The sequence below is a fragment of the Gouania willdenowi genome, chromosome 24 (genome assembly GCF_900634775.1).
Source record: "Gouania willdenowi chromosome 24, fGouWil2.1, whole genome shotgun sequence".
NCBI lineage: Eukaryota > Metazoa > Chordata > Actinopteri > Blenniiformes > Gobiesocidae > Gouania > Gouania willdenowi.
Genome location: NC_041066.1, coordinates 25,761,690 through 25,783,057, shown reverse-complemented (window position 1 = coordinate 25,783,057; position 21,368 = coordinate 25,761,690). Strand labels below are relative to the sequence as shown.

Genomic DNA, 21,368 nt, shown 5'->3' with positions numbered 1-21,368 from the left:
TCTGAACATATTCAAAAACCGGAAAAATTAATGCAAAAACACATTCTTCCATAACTAATGTAATATTTTAAAAATGATGTTTTTATACATAAAGCAGTTAGTGTTGTGGTGCTACAGCTCATAGTGAGAACATAAACCTTATTATAAATAATGGTTTATTAATCTGTGAGGATACTAAAAGTTGTGCCTTCCCTCATAGACGGAGTCGCACCAGAAACCATCTTCAGCCCCACATCGCCTACAGCTGGAAACGGGAGCATTGCTCAGCCTAAAAAGGTTCGAGGCATTGGCTTTGGTGATATTTTCAAAGAAGGTTCTGTTCGACTAAAGGCTCGTCTGCCCAGCCCTGACACTGAGGACAGGAAGGACAAGGTACGTGTGATCAATACATTAGGTATTAGAACAGGAAGTAGTAGCTCAGTGTGTCCACTCCACTCCGTTACCAATAAAAGACCATGTTAAACTAGCATTAGCTGCTATGCTAACATGGAACATTCAGCTAGCTACTGCTACCTTTACATTACATCATATAAAACATGACCCATATGAACATTTAGCCCTTTTTAATTAGTTTAATGGTTCATTATTATTTCCCTGTAAAGCCTGAACAAACCTAACCTTAGATCATGTATTGATACCATACAGTTGTTTATTGATTTCTGCTGTATTGATTGATGCATTGCCTGTTGTACGTTTTAAATTCTAACCAGTTCAATGATGGATTAACTTTAAAATGTAAAACAGATCAAACTCTAGTGTTACACAGCACGTCTGCTGATGGTGGTAAATAATGACATCATGAGAACATGTTAATGAATGTTATCCCTCATCGCTGATGAAATGGAATCTTTCAAACTAAACGTGTTTTAATCTTTCTCTCCTTCACGCTTCTCTGTGATCACATGACCACCACTGGCCTTACACACACACACACACACACACTCCTCTCAGTAGAACCCACTCACCTCCTGCTGCGTCTCATTCCACTCTGACTGATTTTAGTCGTTCCACATGCTTTTTAAAGTCTCTAACGTCATCTAATGTCATCAGAAACACATTCAGCTGATATGAAACCACATGTTCATTCATAGGAAATCATTCCCATTTGTATGATTTGCTTCATTTTAGCCAATTCCATCCTTACCATCTGCTGCTAAGCCTTCTCCTGCTAATATGAGCGACTTGTTGAGATTAGACGGAGACGTCAAAGTGAAAGGTAAGACATGGACTAAACTGTGACTGTTTGAGGGAAGAAAATAACGTTATTTATCTATAAAGCAAGGAGTGTGTGTGTGTGTGTGTGTGTGTGTGTGTGTGTGTGTGTGTGTGTGTGTGTGTGTGTGTGTGTGCGTGTGCGTGCGTGCGCGCGCACGTCAGATCTATATTTTCCATAGACTTAGAATGGGTAGACGAGCACAATGCACAAGTCATGTCGATAGTGAAGGTCACATGATCACTATAGCTTCACTCACACCACACCTGCCACTACACATAACTACTGACATTAGGTAAGTTTAGTGAAAGTTAGACGCGTACACGTTCAATGGACTGATGCTCACTAATTTATTAGTGATCCACCCCCATAGCGTGCGTGTGTAATTCAGAATTATATTTACATTATTCTGAATTAATGACCAATTAAAGTGTTTCTCAGACATAACTTCATGATGTTTTGTTGCTTTTCCCACTTTATTCATTTAAATCTATGAAAAAACAATAATTATCACTTTACACAACAAACCTAAATGTCCCTGACGTCCCACCATCAAACACAGCCTCATTAACCATCCATGAAAAAGCTACTGGCCCCTCCCACTTTATTATAGCTATACATGCTTTCTATGGGCACTGACCTAGTGATTATTACTCTGCTGTGTTCAGTTCAAACTAATACACAAGCACATTTATTTTTGAAAATGTGATGATGAGAATCATTTAGTTGAAATCATCTCTGGCCCTCATAGTGTCGTTTTGTTTTGGTTTCTGTAGCTAAGGAGTGTTGTAAGGTCACGTTTCCTTTTGAAGCCACGAACGAAGACGAGCTCACGCTCAGAGTGGATGACATCATCTTCATCATCAGCAAGGTAACAGACGCTAACGCCACAGACCCTAATGCAACGAATGCTAACGCCACAGACGCTAACGCCACAGACGCTAACGCCACAGACGCTATCAGTCATGTTGTGTAAACCTGTGCAGTGCGTGTCAGCTGTAGAAACACGTCTAAACCAACCTGTTAGATTGGTTTTCTTTGTTGTTTGTTTTTAGGCTAAAATTAGCTTCGTTTATAAAACGTTAATGACATGTGACATGTTTAATCACAACAAAAGCTCTATTAAGATCAATTGTAATAGGGATGGGATTTTATACATCAACTACTAACTTTTTAATACTAAAAGGATTCTGTCAGTATTCATTATTTTATCCTGATATGCTGAGTCATGGTTTGAAGTGTGTGTAACTAATTTTACTCATTAAATCTACCTGTAGCAGTCTAACTGCTTTAATTACTTAATGTTACTGGTAATAAGTAGGGCTGCGTTCAACACTGACATTAAACATCTGGAATGTTTTAATCTTATTTAATTGTAAAACATTAAACAATATAAAACGTGTTGTTTTAACTGCACGTGATGTTTTTATCCCAAATATAAATGAAAAGTTTAGACCATTGCTGATTAAAATACTGAATTATATCATTTCCTTTAGTCTTTCATTGTTCATGGAAAAATGCAATTAAATTGGATTAGACTGGAATGCAATGAAATGAATATAGTGCATAATAATGTGTTTTATTAGACATAAATCTGCTAATAAGGACATTTAGAAGATTTCTGTAAAAACAGTGGAGGACATCTTTGTGCCAGATGGTACAGCACATCTTTATATATGTAGTGGCCTGCACAAAACCATCCCTTAGCTTCATTCATGAGTATACCATGATGTCACTATGGTAGGAGGAGCTTAGGTGAAAGCCCGCCTCCTGTAGCAGCTGCAGTAGGCTGCTGCCATCTTTAGGACACAGTTAGAACTGTTTTTAACAGAATAATTTGACTTTGTTTCCTTTGCTGAAAACAATCCAAACATAATTAATGTGTAAATAAAAAGTTTATAATTTCTTTAAACCAGGACACTGGAGAGCCTGGCTGGTGGCGAGGAGAGAACGCAGGGAGAGAGGGAGTGTTTCCTGACAACTTTGTCTCCATCATCTCTGACACAGAGAGAGAGGTGAGATTAGATTAGAAGATCACACTAAACTTAATCCTTCTCCCATCTCTGACATTTAACTAAGTCTACATTGTAGACTTAGTTAAATGTCAAACCTGATAAAGTCAGTGTGTGTTTGGGTCTGGAACATGTTCAGTAAACTACTTAGCATATGTCTCAGCTCCCTGTAATGTGATCAGCTTAGAGCTATGAACATAGACTGTTCACATCACTAATGATTAGTCACAGATATACATTGGTTCTAGACTCACACACTCTGGATGTATGAACATATACTTTATTTACTATTTTCATTGGTTCATAACATAATTATTGTAAATCCTTTACATGAGGTCATTATATCTTAGCTCTGTGTTTAATAGGGATGTAACGATTCACGATTTATTTTACAAAACGGGAATGTTGACAAATGACTGAAAAATATTCCTTTATTTTTTGGGGAAAATACTATACTATTTTCCTTTTATTTTTCATTGTCAAAAGAATCTCTTGATAAACTATTCAAAATGATGCAATTTAACTAAAAATAAATCTTGAATGAAATAAATAAAGGAATAATACAAATGAAGAAGAAGCCTATTAATTTAAATTCTGGTTCTATAATAAACAATTCAAAACTGCATAATAGTTCTTTTTCTTTTTAAAAGTGCAACTGAAAATGTATTTTGTGCCTTAACAATTGTACTTTAAAAAAACAAAACAAAAAAAACCAGTCATTTTACTGTATTTACATCAGATATTTGTTTAGACCAGCAGAGGGCGCTGGTAACCCAGTGGTCGGTTGGCATGCAGTTATTCCACCAGTGAAGAAGAGAAGCTATGCTAGCAGACAGAGCTAATAGAAAAACCTGACTTTTACAGATATTCACGTAATATTACAGATATTCTTTCAGTGCTAAAGGAGTAAAGAATCATTTATGAGCATGTTTAACAGTAAATGGCGGCCAGAAAGAAAATAGTAGCAGATTCCGCCCGTCACGTCCGCTTCTGGAAGGATTAATATATAGCGCCCTCTGCGATTCAATTTTTCAGAGCATCGACGTGAACCGTGGTACCTATGAATCGATTTTTAACTGCCTTACGATTAATCGTTACATCCCTAGTGTTTAATAATCATTTATTGTTTATTAGTTTTTCACTAGTAACATAAAACATATAAAAACCATTGCATCAGAAAACATAATATTCATTATGAACAAATTTCTCTTGTTCTACATTTGATCTTTTTTGAAACTCTAACAAACACTTAGTGACTATTTAGAGGAGCTGACATGTCCACCAGATAGGATGTATAGCAGATCTATTTCTATATTCTGAGAGAGTAGGAGGAGCTTATTACTATACCATATTTACCTTTATATGTGATGGAGTTACTGATGTATTGGAAGATGAACATGGAAGAATAATAAGGACATAAATCCACTTTATTCTGTAGTTTAACACATGTTCACTGTGATGGAACAGTTTCACATGTCAATCACATTAAAGGGAACCTGTGTAAATGTATATAAAATAATGTTTTTTTATCTATTATCAATAAACAAAATATGTGCACCTTTTTTTACTATATATATATACACACACACGCACACACACGCACACACACACACAGCCTCTCTAACACACACACACACACACACACACACACACACACGCACACACACGCACACGCACACACACACACAGCCTCTCTAACACACACACACACACACACACACACACACACACACACACACACACACACACACACACACACACACACACACACACACACACACACACACACACACACACACACACACACACACACACACACACACACACACACACACACACACACACACACACACACAGCCTCTCTAACACACACACACACACACAGCCTCTCTAACACACACACACACACACACACACACACACACACACACACACACACAGCCTCTCTAACACACACACACACACACACACACACACACACACAGCCTCTCTAACACACACACACACACACACAGCCTCTCTAACACACACGCACACACACACACACACACACACACACACACACAGCCTCTCTAACACACACACACTCACACACACACACACACACACACACACACACACACACACACACACACACACACACACACACACAGCCTCTCTAACACACACACACACACAGCCTCTCTAACACACACACACACACAGCCTCTCTAACACACACACACACCTTGTGTTTCAGGCTCACGTGTCCAGAGGGTCAGTGAAAGCATCACCAAAGCAGGAACAGGAGGAGGTGAGAGCTGATGGAACCTTTAGGACCATTAATATACATGTTAGCATGTATGTTAACATGCTTGCTAATATATACATGTTAGTATGCATTAGCATGTATGCTAGCCTGCATGCTAATGCGTCATATACCCTAGTATACACATCTATCAGTGGTCTCCTGTATGCTAATAAAGCATGTGAGAGCAGGTCTACACACTGTGGCAGTCTAGGAATGATTGACCCTAATTAAACTCATTAAACCACATGAACGTTAACCTTGTGTTCTCCAAATGACGTATAAACTGTTTATTATCAACATTTCGGACACAGACGTCCTGCTTTAACAGATTCCTCTTAGTTTCTTGTTATTATTCAGTCCCAGAACAAACTGTAGCTAAAGTAAAATCACTGTAAAAGTACAAGTGCTGAGTGTGTTCTTATTGTCAAACGTGATATTCTCTTGAATGAAAGGTCATGTGTGATTGTATAATATAATTGGATTGTAATTAGCTTGTTTGTTGAAGTGGCTTCAGCATGAATCAGCTCCTTGTTGCCGTCGGGGTCTCAGACTCCTGTTTTCTGCAGAAATTGATGCTAATAGCAGTAATTATGATGACAGTGCTGCAGTCGTTTATTGTCAAAATGCTGCGTTTTCTGGAAGCTCTGAGAAAAACCCAATAAAGCCACGTAATAGTTCAGTCACCAGAGGCATCAGGACACCATTCTACTGTAAGTAACATTAGATAATGGTTAATGTTTACAGTTATTACTGTATATTTATATCAGATTCATGCCTGTATGACATACTGTATGTACTGGTTTAAAGTCCTACTTTGTGCATATCTTTGTTCACTCAACAAATGAAAATATTTTGGCTAAAATGTGAAGAGTTTGACTAATCAGCAAAACAAATACATTTGATTTCAGTAGGAAAATGAAGTGGTTTTGGTGTTCAGTCACTTTTTAAGCAATAGGGCAAAGTTCTTTGAATTTGTAACTCATTTTCCTAAAGTGTAATTTCCCAGAATTCTGCAAGAATTTTACTTTTTTTAGTAAAAAAAATGAATTCAATATTATTGGAAATGTATATGAATTGGTGGAGTTTAACACTGGTGGTCAATAGGTTATTAGATTTAGTGCCTAATGTGTTTGGTGCTTCTTCTGGTTTAAAGGTTCTGTTGATGAAAAGCACGAGGGCTTCATGTCTCACTAATGTAACTACTAACTACTACTTTGTTTGTCTGTCAGAAACCCAGAAAACCTCCTCCACCTTCAAAAACAACAGGTAAGGATTCTAATGGAGTCACAGGAAGAGGAGGTTCAACGTGACATGTTTATCAGATGAATGAACCTAATAACAGGAGGTGAAAAAACAAGCTCAGGACATAAAGGCCCTGTTTTCTCTAAACCTGAGAGTCAGAATCTCTTCTGGGAGTTGATTTATTCAGTAAAGAACTCAGGGAAAGGAAAATGTATTTGTATAACGCATTTCATACACAAGGCAACTCAATGTGCTTTACATGATCAAAAAGTGCAACAGACAACATTCATCAGCTTAAAATCATTTAAAATCATCAACAAACACATGACATCATCATCATGACCAGAAATCTCTCTCAATCATACACAGTAGAGAAAAAAAGTTCCTTTAACTTTGATTTAAAAATGTTCACATGTGATGCTGACTTCAGCTCTGCTGCAGTTTGTTCCACTTCTTTGCAGCATAACAACTAAACACAGCATCACCATGGTTACTGTGAGCTCTGGGCTCCACTATCTGACCTGTGTCCATAGATCTCAGAGACCTGCTGGGTTCATACCTGACTAACATCTCACTGATGTATTCTGGACCAAACCCATTCACACATTTATAACCAGCAGCAGAACTTTACAGTCTCCTCTGAGGCTGACTGGGAGCCAGTGTAATGTGTTCTGACCTCTTTGTTCTGGTTCAGACCTGAGCTGCAGCGTTCTGAACCAGCTGTAGATGTTTGATGAAGACCATTACTCATGTTTGTTTGGGTTGATGTTAGATTAGATGTTAGATGTTCTCCAGGAAGTGAATAAAACAGGCTCCGCCCACCACATTCACTGTGGTTTGTTGGGACCCCCGAGGCTCAGTGTGGCATTAGTCAGAGGATCTGATGATTTCACACAAACTAAAAACATGACTTTATCTCCTTATAGAGTGATCATGAGTCTCAGACAAACACCAGGAACATTTACGCTCTCTTTATCTGACCTTTAGCAGCTCTACACTCATGTCATTAGTTTAGTTTATTTAATGAAGGCAAAGCTCGACTGTGATTCCTACTGAACTCACTGATGATTTCTAACAATCATCCTCGACCTACTGTGTGCCTCAGGGACTTCTTGTCTGTACAGGTATGTGCACAGCTAGCAGACACAGTTAGCATGCAGTTAGCGTGCACAGCTAGCAGGCACAGTTAGTGCACAGTTAGTGTGCATAGTTAGCAGTCACAGTTAGCGTGCACAGCTAGCAGGCACAGTTACTGTGCATAGTTAGCAGTCACAGTTAGCGTGCACAGTTAGCGGGCACAGTTGGCAGGCAGTAGCGTGCACAGCTAGCAGGCACAGTTAGCGTGCACAGCTAGCAGGCACAATTAGCGTGCACAGTTAGTGTGCACAGCTAGCAGGCACAGTTAGCGTGCACAATTAGTGTGCACAGCTAGCAGGCACAGTTAGCGTGCACAATTAGCGTGCACAGTTGGCAGGCACGTCTAACTCTGAGATACCACAAGATGTGCGTTGGTGCAGAACATGCTGTTTTTGTGGAGATGTTCTTTCCAAAGTGTAGACATCAGACCACAGTGTGCAGTAGTGATGTGCTAATGAACTAGTGTTAATGAACTAGTGTTAATGAACTAGTGTTAATGAACTAGTTTTAGTGAACTAGTTTTAGTGAACTAGTGTTAGTGAACTAGTGTTAGTGAACTAGTGCTAGTGAGCTAGTGTTAGTGAACTAGTGTTGGTGAACTAGTGTGAGTGAGCTAGTGTTAGTGAACTAGTGTTGGTGAACTAGTGTTAGTGAGCTAGTGTTGGTGAACTAGTGTTAGTGAGCTAGTGTTGGTGAACTAGTGTTGGTGAACTAGTGTTAGTGAACTAGTGTTAGTGAGCTAGTGTTGGTGAACTAGTGTTGGTGAACTAGTGTTAGTGAACTAGTGTTAGTGAGCTAGTGTTGGTGAACTAGTGCTAGTGAGCTAGTGTTAGTGAACTAGTGTTGGTGAACTAGTGCTAGTGAGCTAGTGTTAGTGAACTAGTGTTGGTGAACTAGTGCTAGTGAGCTAGTGTTAGTGAACTAGTGTTGGTGAACTAGTGCTAGTGAGCTAGTGTTAGTGAACTAGTGTTAGTGAGCTAGTGTTAGTGAACTAGTGTTGGTGAACTAGTGCTAGTGAACTAGTGCTAGTGAGCTAGTGTTAGTGAACTAGTGCTAGTGAACTAGTATTGGTGAACTAGTGTTAGTGAGCTAGTGTTAGTGAGCTAGTGTTAGTGAGCTAGTGTTAGTGAGCTAGTGTTAGTGAGCTAGTGTTGGTGAACTAGTGTTGGTGAACTAATGCTAGTGAACTAGTGCTAGTGAGCTAGTGTTGGTGAACTAGTGTTAGTGAACTAGTGTTAGTGAACTAGTGTTAGTGAACTAGTGTTGGTGAACTAGTGTTGGTGAACTAGTGTTAGTGAACTAGTGTTAGTGAACTAGTGTTGGTGAACTAATGCTAGTGAACTAATGCTAGTGAACTAGTGTTAGTGAGCTAGGGTTAGTGAACTAGTGTTGGTGAACTTGTGTTAGTGAACTAGTGCTAGTGAGCTGGTGTTAGTGAACTGGTTTTGGTGAACTAGTGTTAGTGAACTAGTGCTAGTGAGCTAGTGTTAGTGAACTAGTGTTATTGAACTAGTGTTAGTGAACTAGTGTTGGTGAACTAGTGTTGGTGAACTAGTGTTAGTGAACTAGTGTGAGTGAGCTAGTGCTAGTGAGCTAGTGTTAGTGAGCTAGTGTTGGTGAACTAGTGTTAGTGAGCTAGTGTTAGTGAACTAGTGTTGGTGAACTAATGAACTCTAGCTAGTGTTAGTGAACTAGTGCTAGTGAGCTAGTGTTAATGAACTAGTGTTGGTGAACTAATGAACTCTAGCTAGTGTTAGTGAACTAGTGCTAGTGAGCTAGTGTTAATGAACTAGTGTTGGTGAACTAGTGCTAGTGAACTAATGCTAGTGAACTAGTGCTAGTGAGCTAGTGTTGGTGAACTAGTGTTAGTGAACTAGTGTTGGTGAACTAGTGTTAGTGAACTAGTGTTGGTGAACTAGTGTTGGTGAACTAGTGTTAGTGAGCTAGTGTTAGTGAACTAGTGTTGGTGAACTAGTGTTGGTGAACTAGTGTTGGTGAACTAGTGTTGGTGAACTAGTGTTGGTGAACTAGTGCTAGTGAGCTAGTGTTAGTGAACTAGTGTTGGTGAACTAGTGTTAGTGAACTAGTGTTGGTGAACTAGTGTTTGTGAGCTAGTGTTAGTGAGCTAGTGTTGGTGAACTAGTGCTGGTGAACTAATGCTAGTGAACTAGTGTTGGTGAACTAGTGTTGGTGAGCTAGTGTTAGTGAACTAGTGTTGGTGAACTAGTGTTAGTGAACTAGTGTTGGTGAACTAGTGTTTGTGAGCTAGTGTTAGTGAGCTAGTGTTGGTGAACTAGTGCTGGTGAACTAATGCTAGTGAACTAGTGTTGGTGAACTAGTGTTGGTGAACTAGTGTTAGTGAACTAGTGTTAGTGAACTAGTGCTAGTGAGCTAGTGTTAGTGAGCTAGTGTTAGTGAACTAGTGTTGGTGAACTAGTGCTGGTGAACTAGTGTTAGTGAACTAGTGTTAGTGAGCTAGGGTTAGTGAACTAGTGTTGGTGAACTAATGAACTCTAGCTAGTGTTAGTGAACTAGTGTTAGTGAACTAGTGCTGGTGAACTAGTGCTAGTGAGCTGGTGTTAGTGAACTAGTGTTAGTGAACTAGTGCTAGTGAGCTAGTGTTAGTGAACTAGTGTTGGTGAACTAGTGTTAGTGAGCTAGTGTTAGTGAACTAGTGTTGGTGAACTAATGAACTCTAGCTAGTGTTAGTGAACTAGTGCTAGTGAGCTAGTGTTAATGAACTAGTGTTGGTGAACTAATGAACTCTAGCTAGTGTTAGTGAACTAGTGCTAGTGAGCTAGTGCTAGTGAGCTAGTGTTGGTGAACTAGTGTTAGTGAGCTAGTGTTAGTGAACTAGTGTTGGTGAACTAATGAACTCTAGCTAGTGTTAGTGAACTAGTGCTAGTGAGCTAGTGTTAATGAACTAGTGTTGGTGAACTAATGAACTCTAGCTCTCGTCCCTCTGTGTATGGTAGAAGAACCTGATCAGGGTTCTCTGTGTAAATCTAGAACATGTTTGGTTTTTCAGCTCTGAAGCCTGAGGTTCCCAGTGCTGACAGGAAACCTCATTACAGGACAGAAGACAGAGGTAGGTTTCTACTCTATTACAGTTAGTTACACTCAATCTGTTGGATGCATTTCATTGATCTGTTAACTTGTTGAATAATTGATGATGACCATAAAGATCATTTCATTTGTGTCTGTTCAATTAAACACATGGCGATAGGTTAGTGATAGATTAGTGATAGATTAGCGATAGATTAGTGATAGATTAGCGATAGGTTAGCGATAGATTAGCGATAGGTTAGCGATAGATTAGCGATATGTTAGCGATATGTTAGCGATAGGTTAGCGATAGATTAGCGATAGATTAGCGATAGATTAGCGATAAGTTAGCGATAGGTTAGCGATAGATTAGCGATAGATTAGCGATAGGTTAGCGATATATTAGCGATAGGTTAGTGATATATTAGCGATAGATTAGCGATATGTTAGTGATAGATTAGCGATATATTAGCGATAGATTAGCGATAGGTTAGCGATAGGTTTGCGATAGGTTTGCGATATATTAGCGATAGATTAGCGATAGGTTAGCGATAGATTAGCGATAGATTAGCGATAGGTTAGCGATAGGTTAGCGATAGGTTAGCGATAGGTTAGCGATAGATTAGCGATATATTAGCGATAGGTTAGCGATATATTAGCGATAGGTTAGCGATAGATTAGCGATAGGTTAGCGATAGGTTAGCGATAGGTTAGCGATAGGTTAGCGATAGGTTAACGATAGGTTAGCGATAGGTTAGCGATAGGTTAGCGATAGGTTAGTGATAGATTAGTGATTATTTATATGGCACGAAATAAAACAAATGTCATCTTGTTCCACATGAACAACATTAGCTACAGATTCCTTTGTTCTATTCACACGTTCCTTTCTTTTATGAAACATGTGAATGGTTGGAGGTGGTTTTAATCAGTGGTTCTTTAGCCCATCAGCCCCCCTCTATCTGCTCCTTTGTTATTACCCAGCATGCTTCACTCTGTGTTTAACCTTTTCCTCTCTCCACAGAGATTATAAAATGTACCTGTTCAGGTTTAATCTGGAATTAATTATAGATAAAGATTGATTCACACCACAGCACAGAACAAATGATGAATCCTTTCATTGTTCAGGTGTAAACACTGTTTTTATTGTATTTTATTTATTCCTTCCCGTTACTGTAGAAAAGCCCACAGCTGATCACAGATCCTCCAAACCAGCAGCTCCACCAGTGGTCCCCCCCAAGAAACCAGTCCCACCACCCGGGAAGGGTCGACCAGGAGGAGTCCCACCAAAGAGGCCGGACAAACCCCTCCCCCACTCACCTAACCTCAAGTAAGACTTTACTGGACAAATCCCACCCATCCCAGCCACAGCCTCGTGTAATCATCTATTTATCATCATGTAATCACACTACATACATGACCAGGTTACCAGGTAACCAGGTTACCAGATGTAGAGGTTAATTTGAAGCTAATAATCACCAGATAAGGATTAGAGTTCAATCATGTTTTTTCCTGTTAAAACAGACATATATACATGTACACGTTCTCCCATACTTCCTCATGTATGGAATGTTCTACTGAGGTTCTTTTGTGTGTGTGTGTGTTCCTCTATTATCTCTGTGGATCAGAATCAGACTGAGCTGAGAGTTTCAACATGGCTGCTGCTTGGTTCAAGGGTTTCCTTTATGAACAACATCACTTTGCTAAAGTAATGCATTTGTGGCTGAAATATGTTCAGATCTGCTTTTATTAAATTATGATTACCATCTGTCAATCACAATACTATATGGATACAGCTGGAAGAATTTTAGAACATGTAATAAGTTAGAAAATTATTTGAAAATGTACCAGTGAAAATGAAAGTTCTAAAAATTTATTAATTACAATGACGGTGACCAGCATTATTTACAATTACAATTAAAATTATAACTATATATGTTTTCCCCTGAAAGTCAATTAAAATTCATTATTAAAATTATTCTCAATTACTAAAGTTTGATTACAATTAATCACAGTTACTGAGCCGTTAATAAATAACCTTATTAAAGTTAACCTTCCTCTAGTGTTAGCTTCATGTTAGCATCTCTAATGTCTTAAAGCTGTAAAGTACACTAATAAATATTATCTATCATCTAATTAGTTTGTCATTTGTTGATTACCTTGTTAGGATTCCTAATCGATGAATATATTGGTATTAATATTCATGGTGTGACGTCTGAGCTTTTTTTCAGTCACTATATCATAGATTTATATATTTTTGAAAAGGTAAAATAATCATGGAAAAAGTTGTTTAATAATGATTAACTACGTATGTGTAATAGAACTGTAACATGGTTCACCAGGTTTGGGTTTAATTACATTGTGAGGTTTTGGATAAATTACAATTACGTCATAATTGTAATTAATTACCAGTTGCGCTAATATAATTATGATTGACAGCAACCCTGGCACCAAAACGTATCATGTCATTTTTTATCCAAAGAGTTGAAAATATAATGAGTAATTAGGATTATATTGTACATAACATGTTTTCCTTTTCCTGTTTGTGTGTCAGACATAATGGAGAGGCTCCGCCCACTCGACCAAAGTCAGACTTGGAGCCGTCCGTCCCCACCAAACCCAAAACTCTGTCTGGAGACTGGGGGGAGAAAACACCTGATGCAGGTACGTGTACGCCCTACAGGCGTTAATAAAGGAATAATAAGTCATTTAGACTAATACACAAGCCCCGCCCCCTCATTATCATAACCATCAGCACTGAGTCCTAATATTCTTTATTCATATTACACATTATGTTAGCACTCAGTGATGGAAATAATAACAGTTGTTTATGATCATTTATTGTTTTCATTGATTCAGTCATAAACCAACATACATGTCAAATATTGTTAGGTCATTAATTTAGATTAATTCATTATAAAGTCTCTAATTAGAAATATAACTGTTCACTAACAAACAAATTATTTGTATTTGTAAAACACAATTTAAATCTGCATAATTGCTTTTGTGTGAGAACTTTAACTACAGCGTGAACATGTAGCTGTTTCAACTGTCTACCCTAATTAATAATTCATCATTAAACTTCACTTCCACGCCCCTCATTAAGAGATTCATAACTCATTGCATTATGCTGCTCCGCCATTTTTATCATGCAATGAAGGAAGAAGGGGGCGTTTCCAGTGGGAAGCCCAAAAATATTTATGATCTTAAATTGATCACATAATAATCTGGTATTAGATTAAACAACAAGAGCAGATTAAAGAATATTTATAAAAATAAATTCTATTTGTTGAGTGTTTTATTCCCTATTTTATTTTCTACATATTAAGAACATTTAAAAAACTCTAGTTTATGGGAAACGTTAGGAAGGAGGAAGTGTTAGTGATGTGTTTCCTGTAGCAGAGGAAGGTGTTGTGATAAGTGCTGACCTCAGCTTTTTGTCACTTCCTCAGGTGCTAAAAGTCCTCAGAACGATCCAGAAACACTTAGACATAGAAATGCAATCTTTCTCTTCCCACAGTAACAACAGTGAGTGACGTTGTTCTAACGGCTGTTACACAACATTAGAGAGAGTGACTCATCCTGTATCGTATTGTAGTGATCACTGAAGCGTATTTATAATATATATCTGTTATATTCTGTTATTCACATTTACACACTAATGAGACAGTTCACTAGGATTTAGTTCAACACAATCAAAAGATTTGATGCAATGTGTAATAAATACATTTGTTCATCAAGCCTCAGATTTGATTTAAAACTCACTCCATTTCCATCTATTTGACGTGTTTTTGTTGATCAGATTGATCAGGTTGATCAGGTTGTCCCTGGTTCTAAATGATGTTTACTAAGTGTAACAATGCTAAATGTTTGAATGAATCATGTTCTTACTGTGCTTCAGTAGTTATTATAAACTATCCCTGTGTGTGTACCGTAACCATGGTTATTACAACTATTACAGTGTAAATACATCTTGATTGTTCATGATTCCACTTCTAATAATAGACGGTAAAACTATTTATTTCCATCAGATCTGATCAGTTTTGATGAGCTGTCGACTACCTCAGAGAAGCTCTCTCACCCCACCGCTAACAGACCAAAGATGCCTGGACGGAGGCTGCCGGCCCACTTCAGTGGAGGACCCTCGGTGAGGATCACTTCTATCCTAATGCTAATGCTAATGCTAATGGTTTAAGATGAGGCACAATGCAGGTGGAAGCTTATGGTAAAGTTCTTGATAAAAAGGATTATGGTCCACTTCTACTAACATGTTAGTTTGGTGTAGCCTAGCATGTAGCCTAGCATGGTCAACCATAATACTGGTGACCAGCAGAACCTTTAAGATCTAACCCCTAATTTCCACCACATTTGAATCTGCTCCGTAACTGCTGAGTCATGCTGAGCACTCTGCAGCACATACACAGCCCTTCTATTTTTACCAAATGCTGGAGCTGCAGCAGCAATTGGACAAAAATAAGCCCATGCGGGACAGGAAGTAGTGCATAGACACAAAATAAAATATCCAGATTATTTTCAAAATAAAATACTCCATGTTCAAGGCGGATCATAATTCCATCCATTGATGGAGGTTAGCCTTGGTAGAGGAAAACACTCACCTTCAAAGGTCTCCTGCTGACCCATTTCATAGTCTATCTGAAAACCAAGCACATATTCAGACTCAGGGGAATAAAACATGTCCCCTGATGCCATTCGGCTGTAGCGCCTATCGGTATATTGATTACACAACGTTCAGAACGCTACGCTGCACCGCGTCAGACCGGAGCCTTTTCAATGTTGCACTATGAAGGTACACAGGAGCGCTCTAGTTACCATGGTTACGGTGTAAATGGATCAGAAAGCTCTGAAGCTGCAGAACTAGTAGAACATGATGACACAGCAGAAGTTGTTTCAAAAAGAGGAGGAGCCTGTCTGTTGTTTGATGCAGAGCGGAGGTGGAGAGTTAGACACAAGTTCTCACACGTTTGTGAATAAATGAGTTCAACATCAGATAAATCTCTATATTTGTTCTGTTTGGAAGAGACCAAACATAGCGTTAGCCTCTCTGCTAACTAGCCTGATGCTAACTAGCCTGATGCTAACTAGCCTGATGCTAGTGTGTTTGCACTGTGCACAGATGTTTGTCTGCTCCGCAAATAAACAAGTGTTTATTTGCGCGTGCATGTGTGTTTGTCTGCTTTGCGTGTGTGTGTGTGTAAGTGTGTATGTGTGCGTGTGTGTGTAAGTGTGTATGTGTGCGTGTGTGTGTGTGTGTGTGTGAGAATAAATCATCATAAGTTAATCTACTACAGTATGTTTATATCAGCGTCTACAGCAGGTACAGGTGTTCTACATCAACCTCTATCTACAGATCTCACACACTTTATTTAATAAAGAACTAATACTTTACATGATCTAAACCTACAATACAACAAAATGAATCATACTTTTCATCAATAAAAACATACATTTTAATGTGTGAAACTAAATGATGAGATTAAAAGCTCATTACTGGCCTTACTTTACACTGTGGTACTTTTATTTTATTATTTGTTAACATGTCTGTTGGTATTTTAAGATGAGGCACTATTTATTTTTATATTAGACTTTTTTATTTAATATTATTTAATCTTACATTAAAGTCTAAAGTTAAAATAAGGTGAATAAAATAAATAAGGGACGTCCTGGATCTGTTTTTTTACTCTTCTTTATCTTTTTAATTTATTATAGAATTATTGGATCAGGACTTGGTATCGACCAGTTTCATAATCAAAGGACTTTGGGGCAAAAAAACCTGATCAGGACCTCGTCAATAATAACAAATACATTTCAAAAGATTGTTTGTGCAACATTGTACTATTCTATAATGTAAACCATAAACAGAAAATCAGAACCTCGGCTGTAAAGCTGGTATAATTAGCTTATTTAAAACTTTGTTACAATTATTAATTGGTTCCATTGGTTCTCATCAGTAAATTCATGCAAAGACTGGATTTTTTTGGCAGTACAAACCATCTGCTTCTTCTAGTGGTTCTTAGAAGATTCTACAACCTGTTAGTCCTGTACGTCAGATCTCTGAAAACATCTTCTGAGATGTATTTGATTTGTGCAATAGTTTAGCTTATTTGTTCTGTTAGCTTTGCTAGCTTAACCAAACCTACAGCTAACTGCTGAGACACATTAGCAGAGGAGAGAGAAGACCTCCTTCTCTGAATCACAGTGTCTCACAGGACACAGTGGTGCAGTTTACCATAGTTCTTTCTCTTCAGCCACCACTGCAGAGAACCTTCATCCATCTCAAGTGTGGATTCTGACTTATAGATGTTTAACATCATTTGGATGTTCTCCACTTCTTCATCTCAGACACTCCAGCTTTAGCTACAGGAAACAGAAGTGTGTTTTCTTCTTCTGTGAGAAGACGGCGCCCTGGGTGTCTGACATCACGTTGTCTGTGTGGGTTTGTCATTGTACTGCGTCTAGTGCTGGTCAAATTCATCTATGCATCAATTCATTTTAACGCGTTAATATGAAAAAATTACGCAAATTGTTGACGTGCTATTTTTCCCAGCCCTAATGTGTGTGTATATATCAGAATCAGAATCAGAATCAACTTTATTGGCCAGGGGTGTATGAATACACACGAGGAATTTCTTTTGGTGACCTGTGCTCTCTCAGGTAGTATAACATTAAATAATAACAATCAACTAGAATAAAGAAAAATAAATAAAATAGAGAAAAATAAAAAGAAAAAAAGAAGTATAAACATAAATACTGTATAAGAGTAGTTAGACTAATATGTGCAAACTAAATAAAAAATAACAAGATAATAATAATAGTAATAATAATAATAATAATAATAATAATAATAATAATAATAATAATAATAATGAAATAAAATAAGAATACAATAATAATAATAATAAGATAATAGTGCAGTAGTGCATTGATGAGTAGTGCAAATAGGTGAACATTTAAATGAAAAAATTATGTCCATGAACATTCACAGTGACAGGTTGTTCCAGGGTTGATATGTTTAGTTCCAGGTTATTTCACAGTAACAGAAACAGGTCTGACTCTCTTTGACTGTTTAGAGTTGATCACAGTGACAGCCTGAGGGAAGAAACTGTTTTTATGGAGGGAAGTTTTGGCGTACAGTGATCTGTAGCGTCTGCCAGAGGGGAGGAGTTTAAACAGATTGTGTGCAGGGTGGGAGGGGTCTGCAGTGATGCTACCTGCCCGTTTCCTGACCCTGGACAGGTATAAGTCTTGGATGGAGGGCAGATCAACACCAATGATCTTTTCTACAGTCCTGACTATCCTTTGTAGTCTGTGTCTGTCTAGTTTGGTTGTAGATCCAAACCAGACAGTGATGGAGGTGCACAGAACAGACTGAATGATGGAGGTGTAGAACATGATCAGCAGCTCCTGGGGCAGGTTGAACTTCCTCAGCTGATACAGGAAGTACTTCCTCTGCTGTGCCTTTTTCCTGGTTGTATCTATGTGGGAGGTCCACTTCAGGTCCTGTGAGATTGTGGATCCCAGGAACCTGAAGGAGTCCACGGTAGCTACTTTTCTATTCAGAATGGTAAGGGGTGGGAGTGGGGGGGGATTTCTCCTGAAGTCCACTGTCATCTCCACAGTCTTGAACGGGTTCAGTTCCAGATGTTTCTGACTGCACCAGAGATCCAGCTGTTCCACCTCCGTCTGAAGGCAGACTCGTCCCCATCCCTGATGAGACGATGATGGTGGTGTCGTCTGCAAACTTCAGGAGTTTCACAGAGGGGTCCCCTGAGGTGCAGTCATTGGTGTAGAGGGAGAATAGCAGTGGGGAGAGAACACACCCCTGAGGGGCGCCAGTGCTGAGTGACCGGGTGCTGGATGTGATGCTTCCCAGCCTTACTTGCTGCTTCCTGTCAGACAGGAAGTTGGTGATCCACTGACAGGTGGAGGCCGACACTGTGAGCTGGGTGAGTTTCTGGTGAAGGATGTCCAGGATGATGGTGTTGAACGCAGAGCTGAAATCCACAAACAGGATCCTAGCGTAGGTCCCTGGGGAGTGGAGGTGATGCAGGATGTAGTTCAGTCCCATGTTGACTACATCCTCTACTGACCTGTTTGCCCGATAGGCAAACTGCAGGGGGTCCAGCAGGGGTCCTGTGATGTCCTTCAGGTGGCTCAATACCAGCCTCTCAAAGGACTTCATGACTACGGACGTCAGAGCAATGGGTCGATAGTCATTAAGTCCTGTGATGGCAGGTTTCTTTGGGACTGAGATGATGCTGGAACTTTTGAAGCAGAAGGTACTTCACACAGCTCCAGTGATGTATTGAAGATCCGTGTGAAGATGTGGACCAGCTGCTCAGCACATGCTTTCAGGCAGGAGGGAGACACTCCGTCTGGTCCTGTTATTGGTTGAGGACTCAGAGGCTTCATCTGATCCGTGTCATGCATCATAATAATAATAATAATAATCCATATGTGGTCATTCTCCAAGTGCTGGAAAACACACAAGATTAATCATTAAGATGCTAAAGTTTATATAAATAAATATAAGCGTTATATTTTAAATTACATTAATGTGGTGAAAAACATCCACTATTTCCTGATAAATGTGTTTTTTTTGTTGTATTTAGTTTTTTCCTTGTTGCTTTTCTCTAGTGCTGTTTGTTACTCTTATCAACATTATTGTGGTTTATTAGACAAGTGCAGAGTGGAGCACTAAACCATTTATATGGATTAGATTCACTCTGTAGGAGAGAAAACAGCTCTAGGAGATAAAAAAGAGTAATCAGTAATCCTAGGATTACTACACACACACACACACACACACACACTGTTTAATACCACCTTTCTGTTTGCAGCCTAACATTGATATAAATGCTGATAAAGGGGTGAAGGCTGATGATGATGATGAAGATGATGAAGATGCACCCAAACTAAAGCCATCAGACACCAGAAAGGTATTTATTGATCTCACACACTCTTTATTTACTGCTTTATATCAGTGGAGCTTAATTTATTCTCACTAATTATGAATTATGTGTAAATGTTGTGGTTGGTATGAGGCTCCCCGGGGCCCCCCGGGGCCCCACCAATAACACTAAGGAATCTGATCTGTAACATGTCACAGCTCATGGACAATAGGATGGTATTATAAACTTTCACATTATACAACGTATTTTATTGTTTGTATAATATTTGTCACACGTGAACATTTCACAAGAAGAAGAACCATTAAAAACCATTATTAAAAAAATATATTAGAAAACATCAATTTATTAGTGAAGCTAACAGAGATCAATCAGTGTAATGACCAAGAGATTATTAATGATCAGTTAATCCCCCTTCTATTCTCTAGTGGAAATATTAATATTGATATTAATAAGGGCAGGACTGAGAGGAAACATATGGAGCAGTTTAATAAACATCATGTTTGTCCCTCCACCTATTAATGAAATGTAAAGTATATAAAGCAGTGATAATATGTTCACTGGAATAATACACATTTTATTACACACTTTATGTAAGTTTGGGACATTTTGTGGTATTGCTTGTGAAAAATTGCAGGATTTCAGAAAAATTGACCATTTTTTCCCACAAATATGGATTAAAAATGACTGCAGTCAAATGACATCAGTTTAATTGAATTAATGTGTTTGTATCTACAAATTAATCATTTGTTAATTTACACAATGTACACATCACTTGGACTTTTTCCTGAGGGACACATTAGATGTTCTAAAAGGCCAGATTTGGCCCCTGCGCCTTGAGTTTAACACATGCTGTAGAAAAGAAGCAGTTAAAATGTACGTGTGTAATTCTATTAGATGAGATCAAAGGAAACACATTTCAAAGTCATTCATCTTCAGAAAATAGCTTTAAAGGCTCAACTATTGGAAACAATGCATTTTAATGCTTTGATAACATTCTGTTATTATTATTATTATTATTACTATTATTATTACTATTATTATTATTATTATTATTATTATTATTACTATTGTCTCTTATTGGATGGAAACGTTCTGTTAGTGTTTGGATTACAAGTCTGGGATTTATTGAGTGGAATAAATAAATCGTCTCTAGAATGAATATGTACATGTGAGCATTTATATTATTTTAATAATGATTAATCAATATTCACACTGTAAATGTTTAGTGTGATCTGATCAATACTTTTTGAGACATGGATCATTTTCATCTACCAATATCTGAGGACCTACAGCACATAGGAAAGATAAATGTGGTATTTTTGTGTGTCTCATGATTTGTTATTGGACACAGACGTTGTTCATCAGAACTTCTTCATTTTTATTTTAAACCCCAACTTTAGATAATTTCACCACTCATGAATATTTTTAATCCTTTCCATGTGGCCATTGTACAGTAGCTTGGCTCTGTGTCTGATTATCATTTATTAGTTTTTCACTAGGAA

General features: G+C 38.2%; 1 protein-coding gene across 2 annotated transcripts in view; it reads left to right on the top strand.

The window, feature by feature from the left end:
- Positions 1-21,368, top strand: part of cd2ap (CD2-associated protein) — a 52,714-nt gene that overhangs the window by 19,111 nt on the left and 12,235 nt on the right. For both annotated transcript variants that reach the window (XM_028439630.1, XM_028439631.1), the window contains 11 exons: positions 200-372; positions 1,129-1,216; positions 1,990-2,084; positions 3,130-3,228; positions 5,465-5,518; positions 6,745-6,781; positions 10,923-10,982; positions 12,116-12,266; positions 13,491-13,600; positions 14,968-15,083; positions 19,795-19,893. In XM_028439630.1, coding sequence (XP_028295431.1) covers positions 200-372; positions 1,129-1,216; positions 1,990-2,084; positions 3,130-3,228; positions 5,465-5,518; positions 6,745-6,781; positions 10,923-10,982; positions 12,116-12,266; positions 13,491-13,600; positions 14,968-15,083; positions 19,795-19,893 — 1,082 coding nt within the window. The remainder of the gene's footprint in view (positions 1-199; positions 373-1,128; positions 1,217-1,989; positions 2,085-3,129; positions 3,229-5,464; positions 5,519-6,744; positions 6,782-10,922; positions 10,983-12,115; positions 12,267-13,490; positions 13,601-14,967; positions 15,084-19,794; positions 19,894-21,368) is intronic.